The 24,896-nt window shown below is 37.5% G+C and overlaps 2 protein-coding genes across 13 annotated transcripts in view; one reads left to right on the top strand and one right to left on the bottom strand.

Annotated features, from left to right (window-relative positions):
• The window catches only part of ZNF229 (zinc finger protein 229), a 474,727-nt gene that overhangs the window by 402,718 nt on the left and 47,113 nt on the right, over positions 1 to 24,896 (top strand). The window lies entirely within an intron of this gene.
• The window catches only part of ZNF283 (zinc finger protein 283), a 63,253-nt gene that overhangs the window by 33,390 nt on the left and 4,967 nt on the right, over positions 1 to 24,896 (bottom strand). For 7 of the 12 annotated variants that reach the window (XM_031026641.2, XM_031026643.2, XM_031026645.2 and 4 more), the window contains 4 exons: positions 23,141 to 23,228; positions 21,203 to 21,329; positions 20,563 to 20,613; positions 7,192 to 12,933 (listed from right to left, as the gene is read on the bottom strand). In XM_031026641.2, coding sequence (XP_030882501.1) covers positions 11,234 to 12,933; positions 20,563 to 20,613; positions 21,203 to 21,329; positions 23,141 to 23,228 — 1,966 coding nt within the window. In that variant the 3' untranslated portion in view covers positions 7,192 to 11,233. Of the gene's footprint in view, positions 1 to 5,854; positions 6,130 to 7,191; positions 12,934 to 20,562; positions 20,614 to 21,202; positions 21,330 to 23,140; positions 23,229 to 24,896 lie in introns of those variants that run through there. The other 5 variants (XM_081807035.1, XM_081807036.1, XM_031026646.2 and 2 more) reach the window with 5 other exon arrangements.

Genomic DNA, 24,896 nt, shown 5'->3' with positions numbered 1-24,896 from the left:
AAAAAAAAAAAAAAAGAAATGTAAAATGGTACAGTTGCTATGGAAAACAATATGGTAACCCTCAAAATTTTAAAGATTTCTTTATTTGACAGAGAGACACACAGAGAGAGAAGGAACACAAGCAGGGGGAGTGGGAGAGGGAGAAGCAGGCTTCCCGCCAAGCAGGGAGCCTGATGTGGGGCTCGATCCCAGGACCCTGGGACTGTGACCTGAGCCAAAGGCAGACGCTTAATGACTAAGCCATCCAGGTGCCCCAACCCTCAAAATTTTAAATATAGAATTATCATTTAACCCAACAATTCCACTTCTACATATATACCCAAAAAATTGAAAGCGGGGATTTCAACAGATATTTGTACTCCAATGTTCACATTATATCACAATAGCCAAAGGTAGTAAAAACCCAGTGTCTACAATAGATGAATGGATAAACTAAATGTGATATATATATATATATGTTATCATATATGTATATATATTGTGGAATGCTATTCAGCCTTAAGAAAGGAAAATTTTGATATATGCTATCACATGGATGAACCTTGAAAACGTCATGCTAAGTGAAATAAAACAGACACAAAATGACAATATTGTATGATTCCACTTATATAGGGTACCTAGAAAAGTCAAATCCATAGAGACAGAAAGTAGAATAGTAGTTACCAGGAGTTTGGGGGAGTAGAGGCTGTGCCAATGGAGAATTACTTAAGAAGTACAGAATTTTGGTTTGGGATGGTGAAAAGTTCTGGAGATGGACGGTAGTAGTGCTTGCGCAGTGTAAATGTCCTTAGTGCTACTGAACTGTGCACTTAAAAATTGTTAAAATGGTAAACATTATGTTAACATATATTACAATAAGAAAAATAATGAAGAAAACTACCAGTGTATTTATAAAATAGAAATGAAGACTATTATAATTCTTAATCTTTTTTATTTTAAAGATTTATTTGAGAGAGCAAGAATGAGAGAGAGTACATGAGAGGGGGGAGCGGGAGAGCGAGAAGCAGGCTCCCCACTGAGCAGGGAGCCTGATGCGGGACTCAATCCCGGGACTCCAGGATCATGACCTGAGCCGAAGGCAGTCGCTTAACCAACTGAGCCACCCAGGTGCCCCTCTAATTCTTAATCTTGAGTGCATGATATCCAAGTGAAATCATGAAGTAAATAATTAACAGATTTATCTGTGAAAACAACACTCCTGTTTCAATACCCCCTTGCCAAGTTAAAAGCAAATTAAGCACAAATTTTTTGTTCTACATATGAGAAACAAAATATTTGACTGAATTAATAAGCAGTTTTTTAAAAGATTCATTTTTAAGTAATCTCTATATACAACATGGGGCTCGAACTCACAGCTCCAAGATCAAGTCATGTGCTCTACTGACTGAGCCAACCAGGTGCCCCAATAAGCAGTTTTTATATATCAATACACAGATGAACACACTGATGTGAAAAAGAATGAGCTAAGGATATAAATGGAGATTTAATACAAATAAATGTGTACATGAAAATATATCTAGGGATGCCTGGGTGGCTGTCGTTAAGCATCTGCCTTTGGCTCAGGTCATGATCCCAGGGTCCTGGGATCAAGCCCCACATTGGGCTCCCTGCTCAGTGGGAAGCCTGCTTCTCCCTCTCCCACTCCCCCTGCTTGTGTTCCTGCTCTTACTATCTCTGTCAAATAAATAAATAAAATATTTAAAAAAAAGAAAATATATCTAAATTTATGAGATAATAATATAGATATGTCATTAAATATTCCATACTGGCCTAAAAACTAGCAAATTTTTATAAAAATCATATCCATTGTACCATAATTTTCATGCACTATTAATTCCAAATTAATTTGGTGTAAAAGAACTCATATACAACTTTCCTAGAGAGTATTTTATGCCCTTATTTAAAACAAATATGTTCTTGAATGCAACCCATTTAAAAGAATATACTTCATGGTAATGGTTAAAGTGACAAGTTATATTTTCCATAGGATTATTTATATTAGCAAACTTTGGAAACAATAATTATGAATAGGCAAATAAAGTATTCTATTCCAAAAAATGGAAATCTGGGCAGGTGTTAATAATAATTATGTAGAGGTATAATGACTGATACAAGATCTCAAGAAATGAGAAAAAATAGGTTACATATAAAAATAGGTCTCCCCGGGGCGCCTGGGTGGCTCAGTTGGTTAAGCAACTGCCTTCAGCTCAGGTCGTGCGTGATCCTGGAGTCCCAGGATCGAGTCCCGCATCAGGCTCCCTGCTCAGCAGGGAGTCTGCTTCTCCCTGATCCTCTTCCCTCTCATGCTCTCTGTCTCTCATTCTTTCTCTCTAAAATAAATAAATAAAATCTTTAAAAAAAAAATAGGTCTCCTCAACTTTGTAAAGTTATAGATGTGCCGTAAAATATAAATGTGTAATATAAACAGTATTTTTAAAGGTACATTTAATATTAGGCACTGGCTAATTCTAACTAGTTGATAAAAATTTGAAATTCAAGTTTCATCATCCTTAAGATAATTCCTTTTAATATTTGTATAATAAAGAGTGGTTCAGCCCTAAAGACCCTGAAACACAACCAATATGGCTCAAATCCATATCATCCCACTTGGAAATGGTGGGCCTTGGGCTAGTTGCTTAATATTCATAAGCTCTATTTTTGCTCATTGTTATAATGGCAACATTATTACCACACGTGCAGGGGTTTGCTGCTAGATTTAAATCGGTTAATTATGGGGCACCTGGGTGGCTTCATCGATTAAATTGGTTAATTATGGGGCACCTGGGTGGCTTCGTCGATTAAGCATCTGACTCTTGATTTTGGTTCAGGTCATGATCTCAGGGTTGAGAGATCCAGCCTGCATCAGGCTCTGTGCTGGCGTGAAGCCTGCTTAAGAGTTTCTCTCTCCGTCTCCCTCCCACACTCGTGCTCGCTCTCAAAAAAAAAAAAAAGTTAATTATGTGAAACTTTTAGCACTGTACCAGGCACATGTTAAGCATAAACATAATTTACTCAGTCACCCTCCGTGGGATAAGGCATGTTGTTGCTGGAAAAAACTGACAATGATTGAGTTGAACACCAACATCATCTACTGCTTTAGCCAAAATCCCCCTATCAAGTGAGAGCTGTGATGGTTAATTTTATGTGCCAATTTGACTGGTCCACAGGTGTTCAGGTATTTGGTTAAACACCATTTCTGGGTGTGTCTGTGAGAGTGTTTCATATGAGATTAACATTTGAATCAGGGGACTAATTGCCCTCCCCTATGTGAGCAGTCCTCACCCAATCCATGGAAGGCCTGAATAAAATGAAAAGGCTAAATAAGAAAGCTTTCTGTGTTTATCTTGAAGCTGGGACATCAGTCTCCTCCTCCCTTCTGACTCAGTCTCCAACTGGAACTTACACCATCAGCTCTCCTGGTTCTCAGGCCTTCAAACTCCAACTCACACTATACCATTGACTCTCCTGGGTCTCCAGCTTGTCAAATGCAGATCTTGGGACTTGCTGGCCCCCGTCTCCTCTCTTTGTCTCTCCTGCCCCTTTCCATCTTCCTATATATACTATTGGTTCTATAGATGATAGATAGATGATAGAGATAGATAGATAGATAAATGGATGATAGATGCAGAGCTCTATAGATTCTATCATCTATCTATCTCTATCATCTATCTATATCTATCCATCCACCCATCCTATTGGTTTTGTTTCTCTGGAAAGCCCAGACTAACACATGAGCAAAAGAAAGAAATTTTAGGCATAGAAGGGCTCAGCAATTATGCCATTTACTGTAGGGACCCACATAAACTGTCTAAGGGAACTCCTAAGAAAGGGGATCCAGCCAAATGACATTTAAACATTTAAATCAGAACTAAGCTTTCATGAAAGGGAGATGAGGTGAACACAAAGCAGTGATGTTCCCACACCTCTGAACCTCTTCTAGTTCTTCTCAAAGTCTCAAGCACTTTCTTCTCTTGGGGCTTTTGCAATACTGGCAATTCTCTTCTCCCTGTCTTTGCCATAAGCTTTACTATCACCTTTCAAACTGCTGCTTATTTATTCTCTTACAGGCCTTCCTTATATCTCTATTTAAATCAAGATCATCCATCACTGGTTCTCAAAATCCTCTTCTTTTTCATTATCATTCATCATACTGTGTAACTTTATTTATATTTGGATTTTCCAATGTCCATCTCCATGGGTCAAATAAAATGCCCATTACAGCATGATTGTTGACTCTTCAGTTATTCATCTATAACAGGAGTCAGAAAACTTTGGGAGGCGCGTGGATGGCTCAGTGCGTTAAGCGTCTGCCTTTGGCTGAGGTCATGGTCCCAGGGTCCTGAGATTGAGCCCTGTGTCGGGCTCCTTGCTCAGTGGGAAGCCTGCTTCTCCCTCTCCCACTCCCCCTGCTTGTGTTCCCTCTCCCGCTGTGTCTCTGTCAAATAAATAAATAAAATTATTTTAAAAAATAAAAGAAAACTTTGTCCTATGGGCCAAATCTGGCCCACTGCCTTTTTTTCTGTGGCTCTGGCCAATCAGCAAAGAATAAGAATGATTTTTACAGTTTTGGGGCGGGGGGGTACTTTTACATTTGTAAATGTTGGAAGAAATCAAAGGACAGTCCTTTGTGGTAGTTGCAAGTTATGAGATTCAAAAAAAAAAAAGAAAGAAAATTATGAGATTCTAATGTCATGTCAAATGTCACTGGAACACAGCCACACTCAATCACTTACATATTATCTATGGCTTCTTTCAAGATACAACCTCAGAGTTCAGTAGCTGTGATAGAGACCCTGTAGCTCACAGACTCTAGGATACTGACTGTCAGGCCCTTTACAGAAAACATTGCCAACTCCTGCACTATACTCAATATGGAGTACCAATGCCTGGCAGATAATGGAATCCATTAGTCCAAGTTTGGTAGATCACTGACATCAGGCATTTACCTCAGGGGCTGGACTTTTAAAAGCAATAACTTAGGGGCACCTGGGTGGATCAGTCAGTTAAACGCCTGACTCTTGGTTTCGGCCCAGGTCATAATCTTAGGGTCTTGAGATCAAGCCCTGCATTGGGCTCTGGGCTCCATGCTGAGCGTGGAGTCTGCTTGAGACTCTCCCTCTCCCTCTCCCTGTGCCCCTCCCCCTCCACTCCCTCTCTCTAAAATAAATAAGTAAAATCTTTAAAAAAAATTTTTAAAGCAATCACTTATGCCTAGGCATAAATAATTTAACACAATATGGCCCAAATAAGGAGATACTAGAAACAGAAGGGTAATTTTTTAACCACATGAATTATTTCAAAATCACCCCTTCCAAGAAAGCAACTAGAGGTTTTCCACCAGCTAAATGAATGGAAAAGTAAAAATTCAATACAGGAGAGAAGTGAAGAAAACCCCCATAGTGATGGTGGTAGAGGAGGCCACATCTCTTGAGCATCAGGCATAGAAGGCAACCAGTTAGGATGAATATTAAAAAATTGTGGCCAAGGATAATGCAGACCCACTTCTCCACAGTAAACACTCAGGAATAGTAGAATTAAACTGAATCAAAATTTTTATTGGTGAAATCCATAATAATGGTATATGGATGTCACTGAATTATGACGCATTAATGGAATATTTTCAAATCTTGAATGTCTACTCTGAGGCAATAAATTCTGCTAATTTACATAGACTATCTGCCCAAGAATACAGAAGATGCTGAAAAATGTAGTTGTCCCTAAAGAGTCACTGTATAGCTTGAGAAAAGGGGAGAGAATAACACTTATTTCTTTTGAACTTAGCACTATGTTTGTGTGCTATAAAAGTAAACTTAGTAAATATATTCCCCCAAATTCTTTTTTTTTTTTTAAAGACTTTATTTATTTATTCATTAGAGACAGAAAGAGAGAGGCAGAGGGAGGAGCAGGCTCCCAAGGAGCAGGGAGCCCGATGCGGGACTTGATCCCAGGACCCCGAGATCACAACCTGAGCCGAAGGCAGACGCCCAACCATCTGAGCCACCCAGGCGCCCTTCCCCCAAATTCTAATCACACCTTTGTTTCATTTCCACATTGTTAATTTTGGCCTTCTCATCCTTAAAGCTAACAGAATTCCAGGAATTAAACTTAAAAAAGTAGGCTTCTCTGACTCTGGAAGAATGAAAAAATTTTACAAGGTTAAACCATTAATATTTCCCCTGTCCCTCATAGTTACAAAAAAAAAAAATCAGAAAATAAAAAACTCCTAGTAAATGTTCTAATACTGAATTTAATACTTCAGAATTTTTGCTATCTTTTTGAAATAAACACTAACCTCTGATTAGTCTGTAATTATACTTGATGGTCTTAATATACGCATTTAATTTAAACTGTCATCTGTTTTATGAAATATATACATGTAAAATTTTTTGTTGTTAAAATAAAGGATTACTGGTTCTTTCTTCATACATGCAAAAAAAGACAGTAAAATTTATGAGCCTGCTACATTTAAATAAAAACTCCAAGGGTCTGTAATTAATTTAAAGTATACCAGTGATTACTTCAGAAATTACCTATGACCCAAGTTAACAATTAGGTTTAAGAGCAAACATACTGTTAACTAATGGGAAATGTTCCTTGCCCTTAAGAGTCACAGAAAATGATCTCTCCTACTCTTTTCCCTCAGTATTGTCATGCCTGTATATAATGTCTAGAAATCTGTCAGCCATCATGGTACCCCAGCCAACACTGGGGAAGACAAAGTGAAAAATAGAAGAGAATCTGAGTCTCTGAATATTTCATTTTGCTGATGAATCAAAAATCTCTGGAACCTCTTCTCTCCTCACCCCCCAAAAAAGCCTGTTATATGACTCGAAATACTTCCTCATTGCTTAGGCTAGTTTGCTATTTTGATTTTTGCTGAGTGTATCCTAACTACATCAAATAACTAAGGGTCATGGTTCATACTGGGAGCTACAGATACAGAGATAAAACTGATTCCATCACAGCCACCAACTCATGTCTGGTGGGGGAACACACACACACACACACACATACACACACACACAGAGTCACTGCCTAGGTGGTAAATGCTGTCCTACAAGTTTTACAAATGCTTTGTGAAACCAGACACACCTAATACATCCAATGTCAGGAGGAAGGAGTGGACAAATATTGCAAGAATATCCAAATAGCTAATAAATAATCAGAAAAGAATGGAAATGTAAACCATGATACCTACCAGAGTAGCAAACACTTTTCTTTTTAATTGATGATGCCAAATATTGTCAAGGATATGGAGAAAGCAGAACATTCATACACTGTTGGTGGGAGTGCCAGTTGGAATTTTTGGAACCTATTTAGAAAAATTAAACTTACTAAAGTTGAACATAGGCATACCCATGACCAAACCCAAGCAACTCCACTTTCAGTATATGGAGAAAAACATGCACAAGTACGATCATAACAGTCTGATAAGGAGCTCTGATTTCCCAACATAGTACTCCCAAGAAGACATAATGAAGGATTTTCAATGTTGTAATGCTCCTTTTATGTGAATCTTAGCTGGTACTACATGGCTGCAAAGCCTCCTTAAAAGAATTGTGCTGGGCACTCTGAATTTGTTGTGTCCAAAGTAGAACTTCAAAGATAAGAAAATCAACAGATGGAACTAGAAAAGTGATTAAAGATCTCCAATTCAAAACAAAATAACCCAATACAGTCATACAATTTTAAAGAACAGGTAATTGCAATACAAAAACAAACAAAAATACCTCAAAAGTATAACTTTTATATAATCTCACTCATGAGATGTAAAAATTCTAAATAAAATAGTAGCAAGTGAAATCTAGCAGTGCACCAGAATACATACATATACCAATAATTAACCTGGGTATATCCAGGAATGGGAGAAAATCAAACAATCTGTCAATAAAATTATCACATTAACAAATTAAATACTATACAATTGCAGGAAGAGATGATGAAATGACATTTGATAACTCAGGAGCCCTTTTGACTTAGATACAACAAAGATTTTTACTCACGAAGAAAAGAAAACATTAGAAGGCAATCATTTGAGAGCATGATGCTAACTACCTTTCCATCATAACAAGCAGACTTAGTGACTGAAATATCCAACTTTAGGGCCTCCTAGTTATGGCAGCATTCCCAAAGCAGTTTCATATCCCTAAGATGCAAATAGGTAATGGGCATCAGTATTTCCATGGTAAAGTTTGAGATCACCAGTTTAAATGAAGTCAAACAATTTCATTCAATAGAATACTCTAGTTTTCTAAGTTGACTAGGTGCTTTTGATTTTTCCTTGAGAGGGGATTTAATAGTTTCTACTTCATAGGCTTCATTAACCAGAGAATCCCACTGTTTGTCAAGTACTATTCAGTACTGGTAATTTTTGAGACATAATTTCAGAAATTCTGGGACAATTTTAGTTATATAAATTGCTTCTGTATATTGGTTTAGGGTTTGTTATTTTTCTAGCTTCTTAGTTCAGTGTGACAGGGATGGTGCAGATACTGGGGAAAACAAAGCATAGTTCTGGCCCTCCATCTGGCCAGATGCATCTTGGTTTCCTCCGAGACACATTAAAAGGTATTTTCCACTGAATAGAGCCTCAGGCACATTCTACAACTTCTGATACACAATTTAACTATCATTCTTTTTTGAACAATCTGTAATTGTTTCCATTTTATCTTTAATTCAGAACTTACATATACATATGACAGGACTACATTTTCAAAAGTAGTTGAAAGGTTCACCAATCTTACTAGTTGTATAATGGACCTTTATAATGGAGAGCTCTAGCAGTCACCATCTTAAGCAAATGACCAAACTTAGCATTGGCAGTAGTGAGAAAAATGGGTATTATGTGTTTCTGGTGTACTGCAATATGAAGTATGTATCACCAAATATCATGTATTCTGGCCAAAAATGTTTAAGTCTCTGGCTCTAACTCGACTTTATGAGAGATACAAAGGATAGAGGCACAAATTAAAGCTCACCATGAGGGAAGAAACCAATCCAGAATGCATGGCATTCTATAAAACAGCTTTCCTTAACATTTCAAAAAGTCTTTTCAAGATTAAAATCTAGAGACATGATAACCAAATGCAATACATGAATATAGAAAAGATGCTGGTTAGAAAATAAATAGCAATAGGATACCTTGGGAGTATTGGGACATATGAAGTGAATATAAAAGAATATTACAGAATTACTGATAATTTTCTTGTGTGACCATGGTATTAAAGGCTGTTCTTATTCTTAAAAGATGCATGCTAATATATTCAGGAATTAAGTATCACTTCTATGTCATAAGATATTGGTGACTATATGTACACATACATACCTATAATTTCAGAGAGAAAGCAAATATGATCAAATGTTAATAATTACTGATTCTAAATAGAGTACATGGATGTTTATTATACTGTTCTTTAAATTTTTCTAAGTGTCTGAAATTTGTAATATAAAATTTGGGGAAAGAATTCCCAAACGGACAAATTTTTGGTTTTTTTAATTTGTAATTTATCTCAAAATGTGAGCAGAGAATCTTAGTCACTGGCTACTTCTCTGTTTTTATTCATCACAGGCAAATTGCTTCACACCTCTCCCTGGTTCTTCAATAGGTATATTCCCAGCATCTTTAACACTAAGTCCACATTTCTTTTCAGCCTTCATTTTTTATGCAGCTTAAGGGATAAACTCTGAATAAAAATCCTCTCAAGTTCGTGTTTTTCTAGATTTTATCCATAATGAGAACTATCTGAAATTCAAATGGATGAGTGGTTATGGAATCTTGTCTAAATTCATTACACCAATGAGCATTCTTTTCATAAGAATTCACTAGTAGTAATACTAATGATGAAGATAATAAGAACAATAGCAAACATGTATTGAGCTTAGGCTACATACGAGATACTCTTCCAAGGATCTGATGCATACTACCCATAGGTAGTAAGAAGGTGGAATGGTGAGGACAGTAAGTATGGTTTGTGCCATGTGTGAGAGATTTCCTGTATTTGTTACATTGATAAGGTTATTCTCCAGGATGAATTCGCTGAAGTTTAACAAAGTTTGAATAGTGTCGGAAGGCTTCTATACCTTCATTAAATGAACACTATTTGTTATAAATTATGCTATTATAGGCGTAAGGAAGTTGTGACTCACACATTAGCCAAATCTTCCTGTAGTGTGAATATTCTGCTATTCTAATCAGAGAGGTGACAAGTGAAGCATTTATTCTAATTAAATTATATTGTGACTTGTCTCATGTTTTAATTTTTTTTTTTTGATTTGATTTGATTTTATTTTTTTTAAAGATTTTATTCATTTACTTGACAGAGAGAGAGGGAACACAAGCAGGGGGAGTGTGAGAGGGAGAAGCAGGCTTCCCGCAGCGCAAGGAGCCCGATGCGGGGCTCGATCCCAGGACCCTGGGATCATGACCTGAGCCGAAGGCAGACGCTTAACGACTGAGCCACCCAGGCGCCCCTTGTCTCATGTTTTTAAAACTGAATGTTGTCTCTCAAATTATTTCTTGGAAAGGGCAAACTTTTTAACTTCTAATCATTCATGAGCTGATTGATACTTTTATAAAACACAATGATAATGTTATGGCAATATGAAATTGCTGTAAGTTTCCAAACACTTACTCTTATTTTCCACATTCATCTCATGATGAAAAGGTAACAATTTTGTGGACTGGCACAAGTCTCTAGACAACAGTTCTAGTAGTTCTTGTCTAAAGGCCTTCCTAGATCCCAATTTAAAGGGTTTCTCATTTGCATTCATTCTATGATATACCCTAAGATATTTATCACATTTGTAAGCCTTCCCAAATTCCTTAAATTCATAAAATTTCACAGCAGTATGAGTTCTCTAATGCACACAGCAAAAACTGAATTAGGTTTTGGTTCTTCCTACATTCCTTAAAGTGTTTCTAATGAGTAAAAATTCCCCAATGTTTACCAGACTTTTGTGCCATGAATAAAGATCTTCACACATTCCTTACATTTAAATGATTTCACATCAGTATAAACTGATATTCAATAAGACTGTATAAAATTCTAAGGGCCTTTTCATATTCCTTATATTCAAAGTATTTCTCACTAGTATGAATTTTCTGATATCAAGTAAATTGTCCACACACAGATAAGGCTTTTGCACATTCCCTACATTCATAAGCTTTCTCAAGATTAAGATTCCTCACGTTAAGTTGTTTATACACATAAAAAATTTTCTTTCATCTCTTCAATCATAAAGTTTCACCAGTAACAACTGTTTCATTTGAATAAGTTGTCCATATAAAGGCTTCCCCACATCCCTTATATTCATAAGGCTTATCATTACTAGTTCTCTCATGTTGAACAAGATTTGAGCCATGAACAAAGGTCTTCCCAAATTCTGTACACTGATAAGGGTTCTCACCAGTATGAAATCTCTGATGAACACTAAGTTGATAGCCACTACCAAAGGCCTTCCCACATTCTTTACATTCATAGGATTTCCCACCAGTATGGATTCTCTCATGTTTAACAAGGCTTGAACCCCAACTAAAGGCCTTCCCACATTCCTTACATTTAAAAGGTTTCTCACCAGTATGGATTTTCTGATGTTGAGTGAGGTGATAGCCACGACTGAAGGCCTTCCCACATTCTTTACATTCATAGGGTTTCTCACCAGTATGGATTCTCTCATGTTGAGTAAGACTTGAGCCACAGTTAAAGGCCTTCCCACATTCTTTACATTCATAGGGTTTCTCGCCAGTATGAAATATCTGATGTCGAGTAAGTTGATAGCCACTACCAAAGGCCTTCCCACATTCTTTACATTCATAGGATTTCTCACCAGTATGGACTCTCTCATGTTTAACAAGGCTTGAACCCCAACTAAAGGCCTTCCCACATTCCTTACATTCAAAAGGTTTCTCACCAGTATGGATTTTCTGATGTTGAGTGAGATGATAGCCACGACTGAAGGCCTTCCCACATTCTTTACATTCATAGGGTTTCTCACCAGTATGGATTCTCTCATGTTGAACAAGACTTGAGCCACAATTAAAGGTCTTCCCACATTCCTTACATTCATACGGTTTCTTGCCAGTATGAAATATCTGATGTCGAGTAAGTTGATAACCCCAACAAAAAGCCTTTCCACATACTTTACATTCATAAGGCTTCTTACCAGTATGGATTTTTTGATGTTGAGTAAGTTGATAGCCACGACTGAAGGCCTTCCCACATTCTTTACATTTATAAGGTTTCTCACCAGTATGAATTATCTCATGTTTAGCTAGGCTTGAGCCCCAAAAAAAGGCCTTCCCACATTCCTTACATTGGTAAGATTTCACACCAATATGAATTTTCTGATGTTGAGTGAGGTGATAGCCACGACTGAAGGCCTTGCCACATTCTTTACATTCATAGGGTTTCTCACCAGTATGGATTCTTTCATGTTTAACAAGACTAGATCCCCAACTAAAGGTCTTCCCACATTCCTTACATCCGTAGGGTTTCTCACCAGTATGAAATCTCTGATGCACAGTGAGTCGATAGGCACTAAAAAAGTCCTTCCCACATTCTTTACATTCAAAGTGTTTTTCAGCTGTATGAGTTCGCTCATGTTGAACAAGTTTTGAGCCATGACTACACGCCTTCCCACATTCCTTACAAACATAGCGTTTCTCTCTATTATGAATTCTTTGATGTGCACTAAAAGATTTACTTTTTCTATAAGTGGGCATTTTTCCATAGCTAATTATCATTTGACTAAAGTATCCCTCTTGATGTCCCTGTGGTCCCTCAAATTTGCTTTTGCACTTAGAATTATTTTCGAAAATGGATGCCTCAAGGCCAAGAGTTTTACTTCTTTCCTTCATCTCCCATTGGGAAAAATTTATTTCAAAAATGTCTTTTTCTGAAATTGTATTTTTGGTCTCATATGTTGACTCCAAATCTGAAAGAAAACAAGAAAACCACAGATTTTATTTCCTTTCCCAGAAAACTTCACCAGGGGAAAAAAAAAAACAAAAAACCCTCAACAGAGAAATACAAGACAAATTGGAAATAATACCCATAAGTGAATTGGGAGATTTATTAAGCTCACTGCTAAGCATCATGTCTCTACCCTGTTGAACAACAATCTCAGCTTTGACTTTTCAGCTTTAATGATCTTAATGCTCTGATCTAACAGCTTTCTGGAGGATTCCACCAAGATCACTTTAACAAGTTCCTTATCTCCCCATATGGATGACCCCTTAAACCAAATGTGCCCTTCCATCAATCAAGCCCTTATGTGCCCAAGTGTGGTTCAGCTGAACTTTTAATGACTGTGTAGGCTGGCATGAAGAACTGGAATCTAGAAAATCCCCAAACTCAAAAACAAAATCAAGCACACCTGAAACTAATATTGTAGGTCAACTATACTTAAAAAAACAAAACAAAACATCAAACTACATAATACTTCTTCACAGGAATTTTTCTGAGTGATTGGGTGCTGGCATAGAAAGCAGACAAAATTCTGCAAGCCAAGCAGTTACTAAGTTCCAAGGCTCTACTGGAGATGAAACGTGTGAAACAAAACCAACTAAAACTATAATACAACCTCCACTTCGCTCAAATCCTGATACAATCAAAGAGATAAGCACATGGTCATGTGGGAAGTTTATGGCAAAGAAAGATTTTTACATCTAATTTGAAACCAGAAATAAACTGAAACTAAGAAAAGCTAAGACTCAGTCTCAGCTCAGCTCCATGCTTGGTGGGATCTGAGTTATCACTCCCTCACTCTAAATAACTGAGAAAGGAGCATATACTTTTATGGGCAGGGAACCATCTATTCTTTACTGTTCTTCAAAACGTCTGGCACACAATAAAAAATCATGAGGTAGGTGAGGAACAGGGAAAGTGCAACATATAATCCCCCCCCCCAAAAAAAACACAAAAGAGACAAAGAACAGATGACACAGATATTAGAATCAATAGGCAAGGCTAATCAATTGTATTTTATAGATTCTGGAAGAAAAGATGGACAGTGAGCAGATGGGAAACTTCAGCAAAGAAAAGGAAACTCTAAAATTGTAAAACAGAAATTCTACAACTAAAAAACCCAAACAGAAGCACAAAGAGAAAAAAGAAGGGAAAAAAAAAAAAGAACAGTGTCAGATCTGTGCAACAGTATCAAACAATCCAACTTCAGGCAAGAGCATTCTAGAAAGAGGACAAAACCGAATAAGTACTTGAAAAGATTGTTGAAATGTTCTTGAAATGTATGAATAATCAACCTACTTTTAGCAAACTGCAAGCAGGATAAATACAAAGAAAAGCAACAATTGAGAACATAATCAAACAGTTGAAAACTGAAGATAAAGGAAAAATAGTAAAAGGAGGCAGGGAAGGGGGGGACATTAAAGTTAGGGGAACAACTAAACATTATGGCTGACTTCACATCTGTAACAATGGAAGCTACCAGACAATGGAATGATATCTTTAATGGCTGAAGGAAGAAAGCTAGAAAACCTAGAGTTTTATATAAAGCAAAAAATTTCTTCAAAATGAGGGTGAGACATTTCCAGCCCTAGCTATGAAGAAAAATCCGGTATTAGATTTAACTCTCAAACCACAAACAACCAAAAGCTATAAAACAGGACACTAGACACAGGGCTGAGAAACTTTTAGAGAAGATTATCAGGAGAACTTCATATTCACCCTTTATGCCTGGCTGCATCCTCCAAAACAAGGTACAGGAAAATGCTCTCCAAATAGAGAGCAGTGGTCTCACTTGGGCAAAGGATCTGAGTTCAGGGCTGCTAAGGTAGCTGGAATTTGTAGTTTAAGGTTAAGTAAATAAAGGAGCCATGTAACAGAGTCCCAGAAATCTACGCAGGGATTCCCTCCCTTGGATCCATAACCAAATATTAAGTTATGTATCCATACAGTGACTCTCCACAAGGTAGTTGGAGTAACACAGCCTAAGTGGAAAAAGGCATTCATCTGAGGCCTCACAGAGACCATGTATTGAAAGACCCATCATCTGGAGCAATAGTTCTCAAACTTGTTGGTCTCAGAATCCTTTATATTCTTAAAAATTATTGATGAATTCTTTGCTTGCTCATGCATAAATTTATTTCAAATACAAAATACATAAGGTTAGTATTTTTATCTAATGGTGATTTTATAACATTTTAGTTGATTTACTAAAGGGTAGAGAAGTACTGTGGATGTATTTGTGGGAAGTAATTATAGTCATGGCCAGTTGGTCATAGCTAAACTACAGTAACTATTGTTTTACTTAACAATGTCTTATTGCGGGCGCCTGGGTGGCTCAGTTGGTTTGGCGACTGCCTTCGGCTCAGGTCATGATCCTGGAGTCCCGGGATCAAGTCCCGCATCGGGCTCCCTGCTCAGCAGGGAGTCTGCTTCTCCCTCTGACCCTCCCCCCCTCTCATGTGCTCTCTGTCTCTCTCATTCTCTCTGTCTCAAATAAATAAATAAAATCTTTAAAAAAACAAAAAAACAAAACAAAAAAAACAATGTCTTATTGCTTTGTATATATTAACATTTGGGTATAAGGACTGTGTGTATATCCAAAAGGAAGCCAAGGTATTTAAACTGACCAATCTAATATTACAACTACTTTGAGATGGTCAAATGTAAACTAAAAAGAGTGCACTTTTGTGCAGTCTAACATTAATAAATAGTTCAGTAAACTTGAATTTAGCTCAACCAATCTGAATTGCCATGCAAGAACCTGTATTATAATTACTTGGTAAGTAAGGCTTAACAATGCTAGCAAATGAATATAATTTTAACTTCTTTTTAAATGTTAAAAAATTATTGAGGACTCGAGATTTTCTGTGAGTTATAGTTTTTGATATTTACCATATTAGAAATTAAAACTGAGAAATTAAAGATATTTATTAATTCACTTGAAAATAAATCATTGCCTTTAACACAAATAACAAATTTGTGAAAATTATATTTCCCAAAATAACAAAAGATAAGTATTATTTTAATTTTTTGTGAATTTCTTTAATATATGGCTTAATAGAAGAGAAATGGATTCTCGTATCTACATCTGTATTCACTCTGTGGCAATATGCTATTTTGATTGAAGTATATGAAGAAAATCTAGCCTCCCACATATATGTAATTGTTATTTTTTGATATTATAAATATGATACTCTGATACTGTAGTAAAACTCGAGAAGGGATAATCTCTTAAAGGTTAGCTGCAATGTGAAATATGCAACTATACCCATGAACTTTTCATATTAGGTTACCTTAAAATCCACTGCACTATGAATGATCTTTTATCCAGGCATAATTTTGTAATATCATGCACTGGTCATATGAAAAATAGTGGTTCACTGAGTTATGCAGATCTTTGAAATGTTGACATATTTCATTACACAATATATTAAAAATTGTATGTTAATATTACCATCTATCTCATAAAAAAAATGTTTATGGGGCGCCTGGGTGGCTCAGTTGGTTAAGCGACTGCCTTCGGCTCAGGTCATGATCCTGGAGTCCCTGGATCGAGTCCTGCATCGGGCTCCCTGCTCGGCAGGGGGTCTGCTTCTCCCTCTGACCCTCCTCCCTCTCATGCTCTCTGTCTCTCATTCTCTCTGTCTCAAATAAATAAATAAAATCTTTAAAAAAAAAAAAATGTTTATGTGTTGGGAAGTTGTAAAGCTCAAAATGGTAGCTGTTTCACACAATTCTAATTTTTACTTGGAAGTCTGAATTAATCATTGGCAACAAATACTGTTATTTGTCTTCAAAGGCATGCTTATAAGAACATTTTTCCAACTACCTAAGTCTGAACAATAAAAGTTTGTCTGTTGGGCATTCTTTCAAGAACAAAGTGGTATTCTGGGGAAAGGACACCTAGTTTGACTCACAATTCAAACAACTGCAAAACTGGTTTTCCTCAAGGCAACCGTCACACTTTGGTATACAACAGAAGAGCTTAATGAATACTTCCCATTTCACCACAATGAATATTTTTAAAACGCATACTCAAGACAATAAAATGAAGCCCAGAATAGGATACTGAAAGTCAACCAATATTGTTACCCTCTGTGAGGAGGGTGTCAGTGTAAAAGAGTTGTCCCATGTGCAAGAAGGTTAAAGACAAGTGTCTGTGACCTGGCATGGAGGTCACAGCCCAAGGAGGATGAGAAGGTCAATCACATGATCAGAGTGGTGGTACTGGTAATGGAAGATTGGCTACACACAAAGAGTTTGAGCAAATAACATATTAAGGAAAATGGAAGCCAAATTTTTCACTGTCAGAGAAGGGAGTTAGAAATATAGAAAGTAAGTTGGTAGGAATGCAAACTGGTGCAGCCACTCTGGAAAACAATATGGAGGTTCCTCAAAAAGTTAAAAATAGAACTACATTATGACCCACCAATTGCACTATTAGGTATTTATCCAAAGGATACAAACATAGTGATTTGAAGGGGCACATGCACCCCAATGTTTATAGTAGCCATGTCCATAATAACCAAAATATGGGAAGAGCCCAGTGTCCATTGACAGATGAATGGATAAAGAAGATGTGGTACACACACACACACACACACACACACACACCGGAATATTACGCAGCCTACAAAAAGAATGAAATCTTGCCATTTCCAACGACATGGATGGAACTAGAGGATAATATGCTAAGTGAAATAGTCAGAAAAAGACAAGTACCACATGATTTCACTCATATGTGGAATTTAAGAAACAAAACAGATAAACATAGGGGAAGGGAAGGAAAAATAAAATAAGATAAAAAGAGAGAGGGAGGCTAACCATAAGAGACGCTTAACTATAGGAAACAAACTGAAGGTTGCTGGAGGGGAGGTGGGTGTCATCTCATGGTTTTCAATACACAGATGTAAATGTGTGTGTACACACGTATGTATGTATATAAGTATATTTCCTAGCTCTGACCACTCAGAGCTTGGGAGCAGCCATCTCCCAACAGCAATGAGCAACCCTAGTATGAAAATATTGGCTTCTAACTACCATTCTCGACTAAAAGAAACTAGGCCACCTTGAAGAAATGGTTGACTTTAGGACTGGAGCAGGTAAAGTACAAGATGAGCCAACATGCTGTTGTCAGAAAATAAGGAGATGCTCAATGAGTAACAGAGTTGTGCCAAAGGACACAGAAGCCTCAGGAGAGGGTTCCCATAGATCAAATCTGGGACAAGCTCAAATATTTTGAACTTCAAAATAAGTAAGAACAGCTTACAACCCACCAACTAAAGATCCAATATATAAATAAATTGAAAATTTGGAGAGATATATTTAATAGTTTCCAAGTTCCTCCTCAAAAAATACCCATTAAAGGAAAAATTATTAATTTTACAAGGAGGAGGGGCGCCTGGGTGGCTCAGTTGGTTAGGAGTCTGCCTTCGGCTTGGGTCATGATCCCAGGGTTCTGGGATTGGGCCCTGTGTCGGGGTCCCTGCTCAGTGGAGAGCCTGCTTCTCCCTCTCTCTCTGCCTGCTGCTCTGCCTACCTGTGCTCTCTCTCTCTCTCTCTGTCAAATAAATAAATAAATAAATCTTTAAAAAAAAAAATTTTTTTACAAGGAGGAAGCCAGCAGATACTAACCTAATCAAGTGCTCAAAGTATCATCAGTAATGACAAACCATTTGCATTACCTGACAGAATGCAAGAACACAGCATCAATTCTGTGATATTACTGCCAAAGATGCATAAATCTAAGTCTAATCATGAAGAAAAGTGCAGACAAACTCAAATGAGGGACACTACAAAATAACTGGCCTATAATCTTCAAAAGCAGCTAGGAATGCAAGTCAAGGAAAGATGTATGAACTCTTTCAGACTGAAAGGCTACATAACCGAAAACCCTAAAACAACAACAAAAAAACTGTATTATTGAGCCCTCACCTATCTCACCAACCTAATTTCTTTACGCTCCTTTACTAACTCTGCCCTGGCCTTCTTACAGTTCCAACAGTTTCTTTGCAACCACTGAGCCTTTGCATTTACTGTTCACTGTGACAGATATATTCCTCCCCCAAATAGTCATAAAATTTGATCCCAGTTTTCATGTTTCTATTCAAGAAAGCTTTCCCTGACCATCTTATCTAAATTAGGCCTATCAATTTCTATCATTTTCTATTCTCTTATGCTCTTTACCTTCTTTAACCAATATGTTTCATTATATGACATTATTTATGTACTTATTTATTTACTTATTTTCAGTTTCTTTTTGACTACATAAAACTGCATTTGAGAATGGGCAAGTTATCAATGTTGTGCATGACTGTATCGATAGTGCCCAATACAATGCCTGGCTAGAAGCAGGCAGTCAAAATATTTGCAGAACTTATGAATGAATACATTTATTCATTCATACACTTGCAGAAATGCAAAAGTGCTGGAAAGCAGCTGAATCCGACATAGAAGTAGAATGGCTGCACCAGAAAAAAAAGAGAATGCCTTCCTTGCTGAAATGGGAGGGAAATACGAGAAGAAAATCAAAGAGTAAGAAATGAGATCAGATGAAAGTTTGTTTGGTAGCCCAAAATGAGATCTCAGTTTCCTCCCTCCAGAGGCCTTGGTCCTTCGTAGGGAGTTTTCCAAACACCATCCCACCTGTTTCTCCTCCTCCTGTGTGACCTGTGAGGTTGGTTCCCTGCAATGATGGTTCCCTCCTGCCTTTGCCTTCCTGGGTTCCAACTTCTTGGCCCTCCCCTCATAACCATCCAGGACTCTTGTCCTTGCTCCCATAATGTCACATCCAACTGAGAAATGGAGTGTCTGCTTGCAAGAAAAGAAATGCTAAATGGTATAGACTTTTTTTTTTTTTTAAATGATGAGCTCAAAACATTTGGTTAAATTTGCAATAAAAAGTAAAAATAATATTGATAAAGACTTCACAGAAGGGAAGTATGATGGAAATGAAAAGCATGAGATCACATCAGTAGGAAAATGATCTTGTTCTGTTCATTCAGGCGCCTTCTCTTTGGAGCAAATAGAAAACAGCGGTTGCGAACACAGACTCATGAGCCAGACCTCCTTACAGGCTCAATTGCAGCTATTTCTCCCAGTAGCTGTGTGACCCTGGGAAGTCACTTACACTGTATGTGTCTCTGTATTCTCATCTATAAAAAGGGTTTGACAAAAACATTACCTGCCTCATGGGGATGTTGTTAAAGTTAAATAAGCTAAAGTATCTGCTCTGCTTAAAACACAGCCTGGTTTATAGTAAGCACAGTGTTAAGTATTAGGATTAGTATTATTACTGTTGTTATTTTGCTAACAAAAAAGGAGTTTCATGAGACATTTTTAGTATTTAATTCAGTGTCGAATTTAACTTTGTAAAATGCAAAGTTCACAGATTGCAACTTTCAACCTCAAATATGTTGAAAAGTAATTTGTTCACTTAGTATAAAATGAATTCTGTTTATCCAATCCTCCTCTACATAAAATGGAGAGGCTCTTTGCAAGGTCACAGTACATCAAGACCCTGTTTCTAGCTGTACTCCCCGCATTTTGGTCAAAAAATAACAAAGAGCAGTGTTTCTTTAATGTGTATAACAATCACCTGGGGATCTTGTGTAAATGCAGACTCTCTTCTGACGGTCTAGGGTAGGACCTAAAAAGCCCCAGAAGAAGGTGATGTTAAGTATGTAATACTCAACAAAAAAAAGCTAAAACCCCACATAAACCACATGAAGGCTTCTAATCACTGAAAAAACAATCCACATTCCTCCTCCAAACCAACAAAATTGCCTATCACCTGGGCCTTATCTAGCTCCTTCACTAACTTCTTGGTATCATCTCCTTCACTAACTCTGCTCTGGCCTTCCTACGGTTTCTCAAAACAACCACACTTTGAGTAGCAAGGTCACAGATCATCTCTAGATATGCTAAAGTTAAACATTGTATGAAACCTGGTTTCTTTGACAATGGTTATGAATTAAATGCTCCATAATGCAAATCCAGCTCCTTAGTTATTAAAGAAGAGAGGCCACTGCAGGAAAAGCCACAGGAAGGTTCGTGAAGGTATGGGAAGAGGAAGGAGCTTGATGAACCCATTTCTAATCCAACAAATATCAAAACATCCCTTTGAGCACAGGGAGAAGAGATTCACCTGGTTTCTTCAAAGACAGCCCTATCATTCCCATAGCAAAAGCCGATGGTGCAGAGACAGACTCTAAAATATTTCAGGCAGATGACCTTACCCAATGAGACCAAGTTACTATAGTTCTCCAACATCACATCCATGTACAAGTCTCTCTGAGCAGGGTCCAGGCACTCCCACTCCTCCTGAGAGAAGTCGATGGCCACATCCCTGAAAGTCACCAAGCCCTAAAACCAAAAACCCATACATTACTTGTGAAATTCAAGAAATTTCAGGATTTAAGAAAATATTTCCAAGAGGAGAAAAAAAGGATTGTGAAGGATAAACTGCAAGAAGATGAAAATATAACAATCAAGTAGGCTGGAAGCCTGTGATATACACAGGTAGGGAAAAGTAAAGAAATTCGTATGGCTAAAGCAGAGTGTCTACGTGTTCTAGAAGAATCTTGTTACAACAGAAAAAAACTTCTAGGATATTGGGAAATAACTAGACCTGTCTGGTAATCTATAAAATAATCCCAGTTTCTCTTCTATTAAATACAAATAGTGGGGGTGGGGGAAGGCTGTTGATGTGTGTGTATACATACACACAACTTGCTATGTGCCTGCCTCATAAATTCTTCATTAACGTGACCTGCTGCACCAACTTTCAAGGAATACAAAAAAACAAAATAAAACTTTTTTTCCCCAAATGCACTATAAAATCTCTATTTGAGAAAAATGATTTCCATTAAATTAAGGATTACTGTTAAGCCTCAAGTAAATCACTCTGTTAGATTCCATCATAAGTCTTTTCTCTTATAATGATGAATACATAAGAAGTTTTTACTAGCTGTAATTCAGATCATCATATAGATACATGAGATTAATATCTCTACTGTATTTATACAGTGAGGTTGGACAAAAATTCTATTTTCTTCATTCTAGGAATCTACTATCATCCAGTATTTAGAAATCCAGATCACCTTCTTACTTGTTACCATCAACCACCCCTCACCTAACACTTTTCCTCATTCCTGAGTTGGAGGCCATTGAAAAGGGCACAACGTATATGACACAGATATCACCCAGTATCTGCGCATCCTAGTCATTAACCAAATGAACTTAACACTGGTATTCACTGATTAGGGAACCACTTTCCCTGGAAAGACCCACTCACAAGGCCCCTCATCCTAAAAGCCTCGCAAAGCCTCACAGAAACTGAGGCTGGGACCAAGAAAACCCAATTCCATCTTCTCTCTCTGGGAAACTCGGGTCTGTGAAGAAGTTCCAAGTTTGACTGTGTGGTCAAATGAGACCCTCATCACTGAACCATCACCTCACAGACCCGACACAAGAATAAGAAATTCTGATAAGGAAACTCGTACAGCCCTAGTGGAAAAAAGACAGAGGGGATAACAAAGGGCACTACCCAAGACAGCCTGCTGTGGATATGTCCTAAGTAAACACCAAAGCTCTTCCAGAGAAGGCACAAGCAACTGAAAGCATTCTCTTGGATGACCATCCAGCTGTCTAAGGGCATTGTATCCTGACTGGTTTCTTTCCTAGATGCCTGCCAATCAGCACCTTAACCTGAAAAAGGAGTAACTGTTGTTTTCAAAATGTCTATAGTCTTTCATTCTCTCTTTTCTCCTTCCCTTATAGAAATCCTGTTTGTGCCTTGATAGATGAAATCAATCTACTCTTGGTTTTCCTTGTATACAAGTGAAAATGTGCTAACTGTTAATTATATTTCTTTGAGTTATTCTTTGACAGGAGCTCAAGTACTTCCCTCAAAAGACTCCTATCCCTTCACTGTTTTTGATAGAAGACTGAGCACACAGATGTTGAATAATGTGTTCAATGATATGATGACACTGATTGGAAAGGCACATGGGAAGGACACTGGGCTATTTGGCACTATCCTTTACTGGAATAGGAACTGAGAAGCAGGTTCAGGACTGGGGTTCTGTTATGCAGAAAGCTTTAGGACAATTAAGGAGAAGATTCATATGACCTAAAAATCACAGTATTTCAAGGACAGAGAAATAACAACTTACATCAGTCATGGTTCTAGAACTGCAAGAACTAATTAATAATCCATGGGGTTCCTCGATTGGTGAAGCACAGAATCCAGAAAAGCCAGAGCTGGGGAAGGAAAAAAAAAGCTTTAGACCAGGTGTGCTTAAGTGATCCCATCTTGACTTAAGCTAATATAAACTTTTATCTCTTCCATTCCTGCTTCTACTCCACACCCCCACAACCATCTGTGGAATCTAAACTCTCACCTAAAACCCAAACGTCCTTCAGTAGGAAGGTTTCTGGCAATGCCTGATTCTGGGGATGCTGATATGGGCCAGAGGTTGGACTACTGAGTGCTGCCCAGATCGGATCCTCCTCCCACCAGCGCCACTTCTCAGGGCTGAGAAAGAGGCACATGGTCCGAGCCAGAACATCCTTCACAGGCTTGGGGCTGAAGAAAGTTGGTCAAGACACAGTAGTGGACAGGATGTACAATTGCCTGAGCCCCAAAAGCTGACCTCTTAATGCATTCAGAACATCCATGCAATGAAATGCTATAAAACTACGCTAAGTTGGGGAAAATAATCAAGATATATTGTCAATAGAATATATAGCTTACTACATCAAAAACTAATGATGTATTATATTTTGGCTAATTGAACATAATAAAAAAAGGAAAAAAATATAGCTTTCAGAATGTATAGTATGATTATATTTATAAAGTATATGTGTATATCAATATAGAAAAGATTGACAATCAGATGTCGATAGATGAAAAAAGTGTTTAGGAGTTATAGGTGTATATACAATAAAGTTTTTATTGTGGTAATAATGTTCTTTTTGTTTAAGTATCTGTAGAGTTGTTGTAACCAGGGCCATGCATTATACTAACTACATAATTTCTATATACACTCATGTCCTGCCTAGAAAAAAATGGCTAAAATTCCCCAAGAAATGTCATGGATATATTGATGAGATCGCAAGCCTGTTTCTTTTCATGTCTTCTGACACATGGGTTTATTTTGTATCTGACCTGTCTTTTTAGACATGTTACTCTCCCGATAACTGCTGGATCACCTGATCCTGTTAGTCTCACTTAGCAACAAACATTAGTAGGATAAAACCTGTAAGGTATAAAACTCAGGACAAATTCCATTTGCCTCCAAAAAGCTGGTCATGACCCAACAGTATTTCCTATAATTACCTTCCTATGAGTTCTTAAGACAGGTTGCCTGAATTGCTTATTGGCCTTTGTTGCTGGCAGCCTAGTTATTCCTATGTAGATTTAGTCTTCCTTGTCTTAAAGGTAACAACCATGTCTTTCAGTTATTGTATTACTTCCCAAGTACTATCTCAGGCTCTTAAAATTGGGGCAAATTTTTACCCAAAATTCCCTTACGGAATGGTATCCTTAAACAGTTAAAGAAGTATAGATGTATATACATGAATATTCACCCAGGGGCACCTGAGTGGCACAGTCGGTTAACTGTCCGACTCTTGGTTTCGGCTCAGGTCATGATCTCATGGTCATGGGGCTGAGCTCCACCTCGGGCTCCACACTCAGCACAGTGTGGAGATTCTCTCTCCCTCTCCTTCTGCCCTCCCACTTATGCTCTCTCTCCAAAATAAATAAATCTTTAAAAAAAAGAATATTTTGTGCCAGTACCATGCTGTCTTGGTGATCACAGCTTTGTAATATAGCTTGAAATTGGGCAATGTGATGCCCCCAGCTTTATTTTTCTTTTTCAACATTTCCTTGGCGATTCAGGGTCTTTTCTGATTCCATACAAATTT

The sequence above is a fragment of the Leptonychotes weddellii genome, chromosome 16 (assembly GCF_054177405.1).
Source record: "Leptonychotes weddellii isolate Sample4059 chromosome 16, ASM5417740v2, whole genome shotgun sequence".
Lineage (NCBI taxonomy): Eukaryota > Metazoa > Chordata > Mammalia > Carnivora > Phocidae > Leptonychotes > Leptonychotes weddellii.
This window is presented reverse-complemented; position numbering and strand designations above follow the sequence as displayed.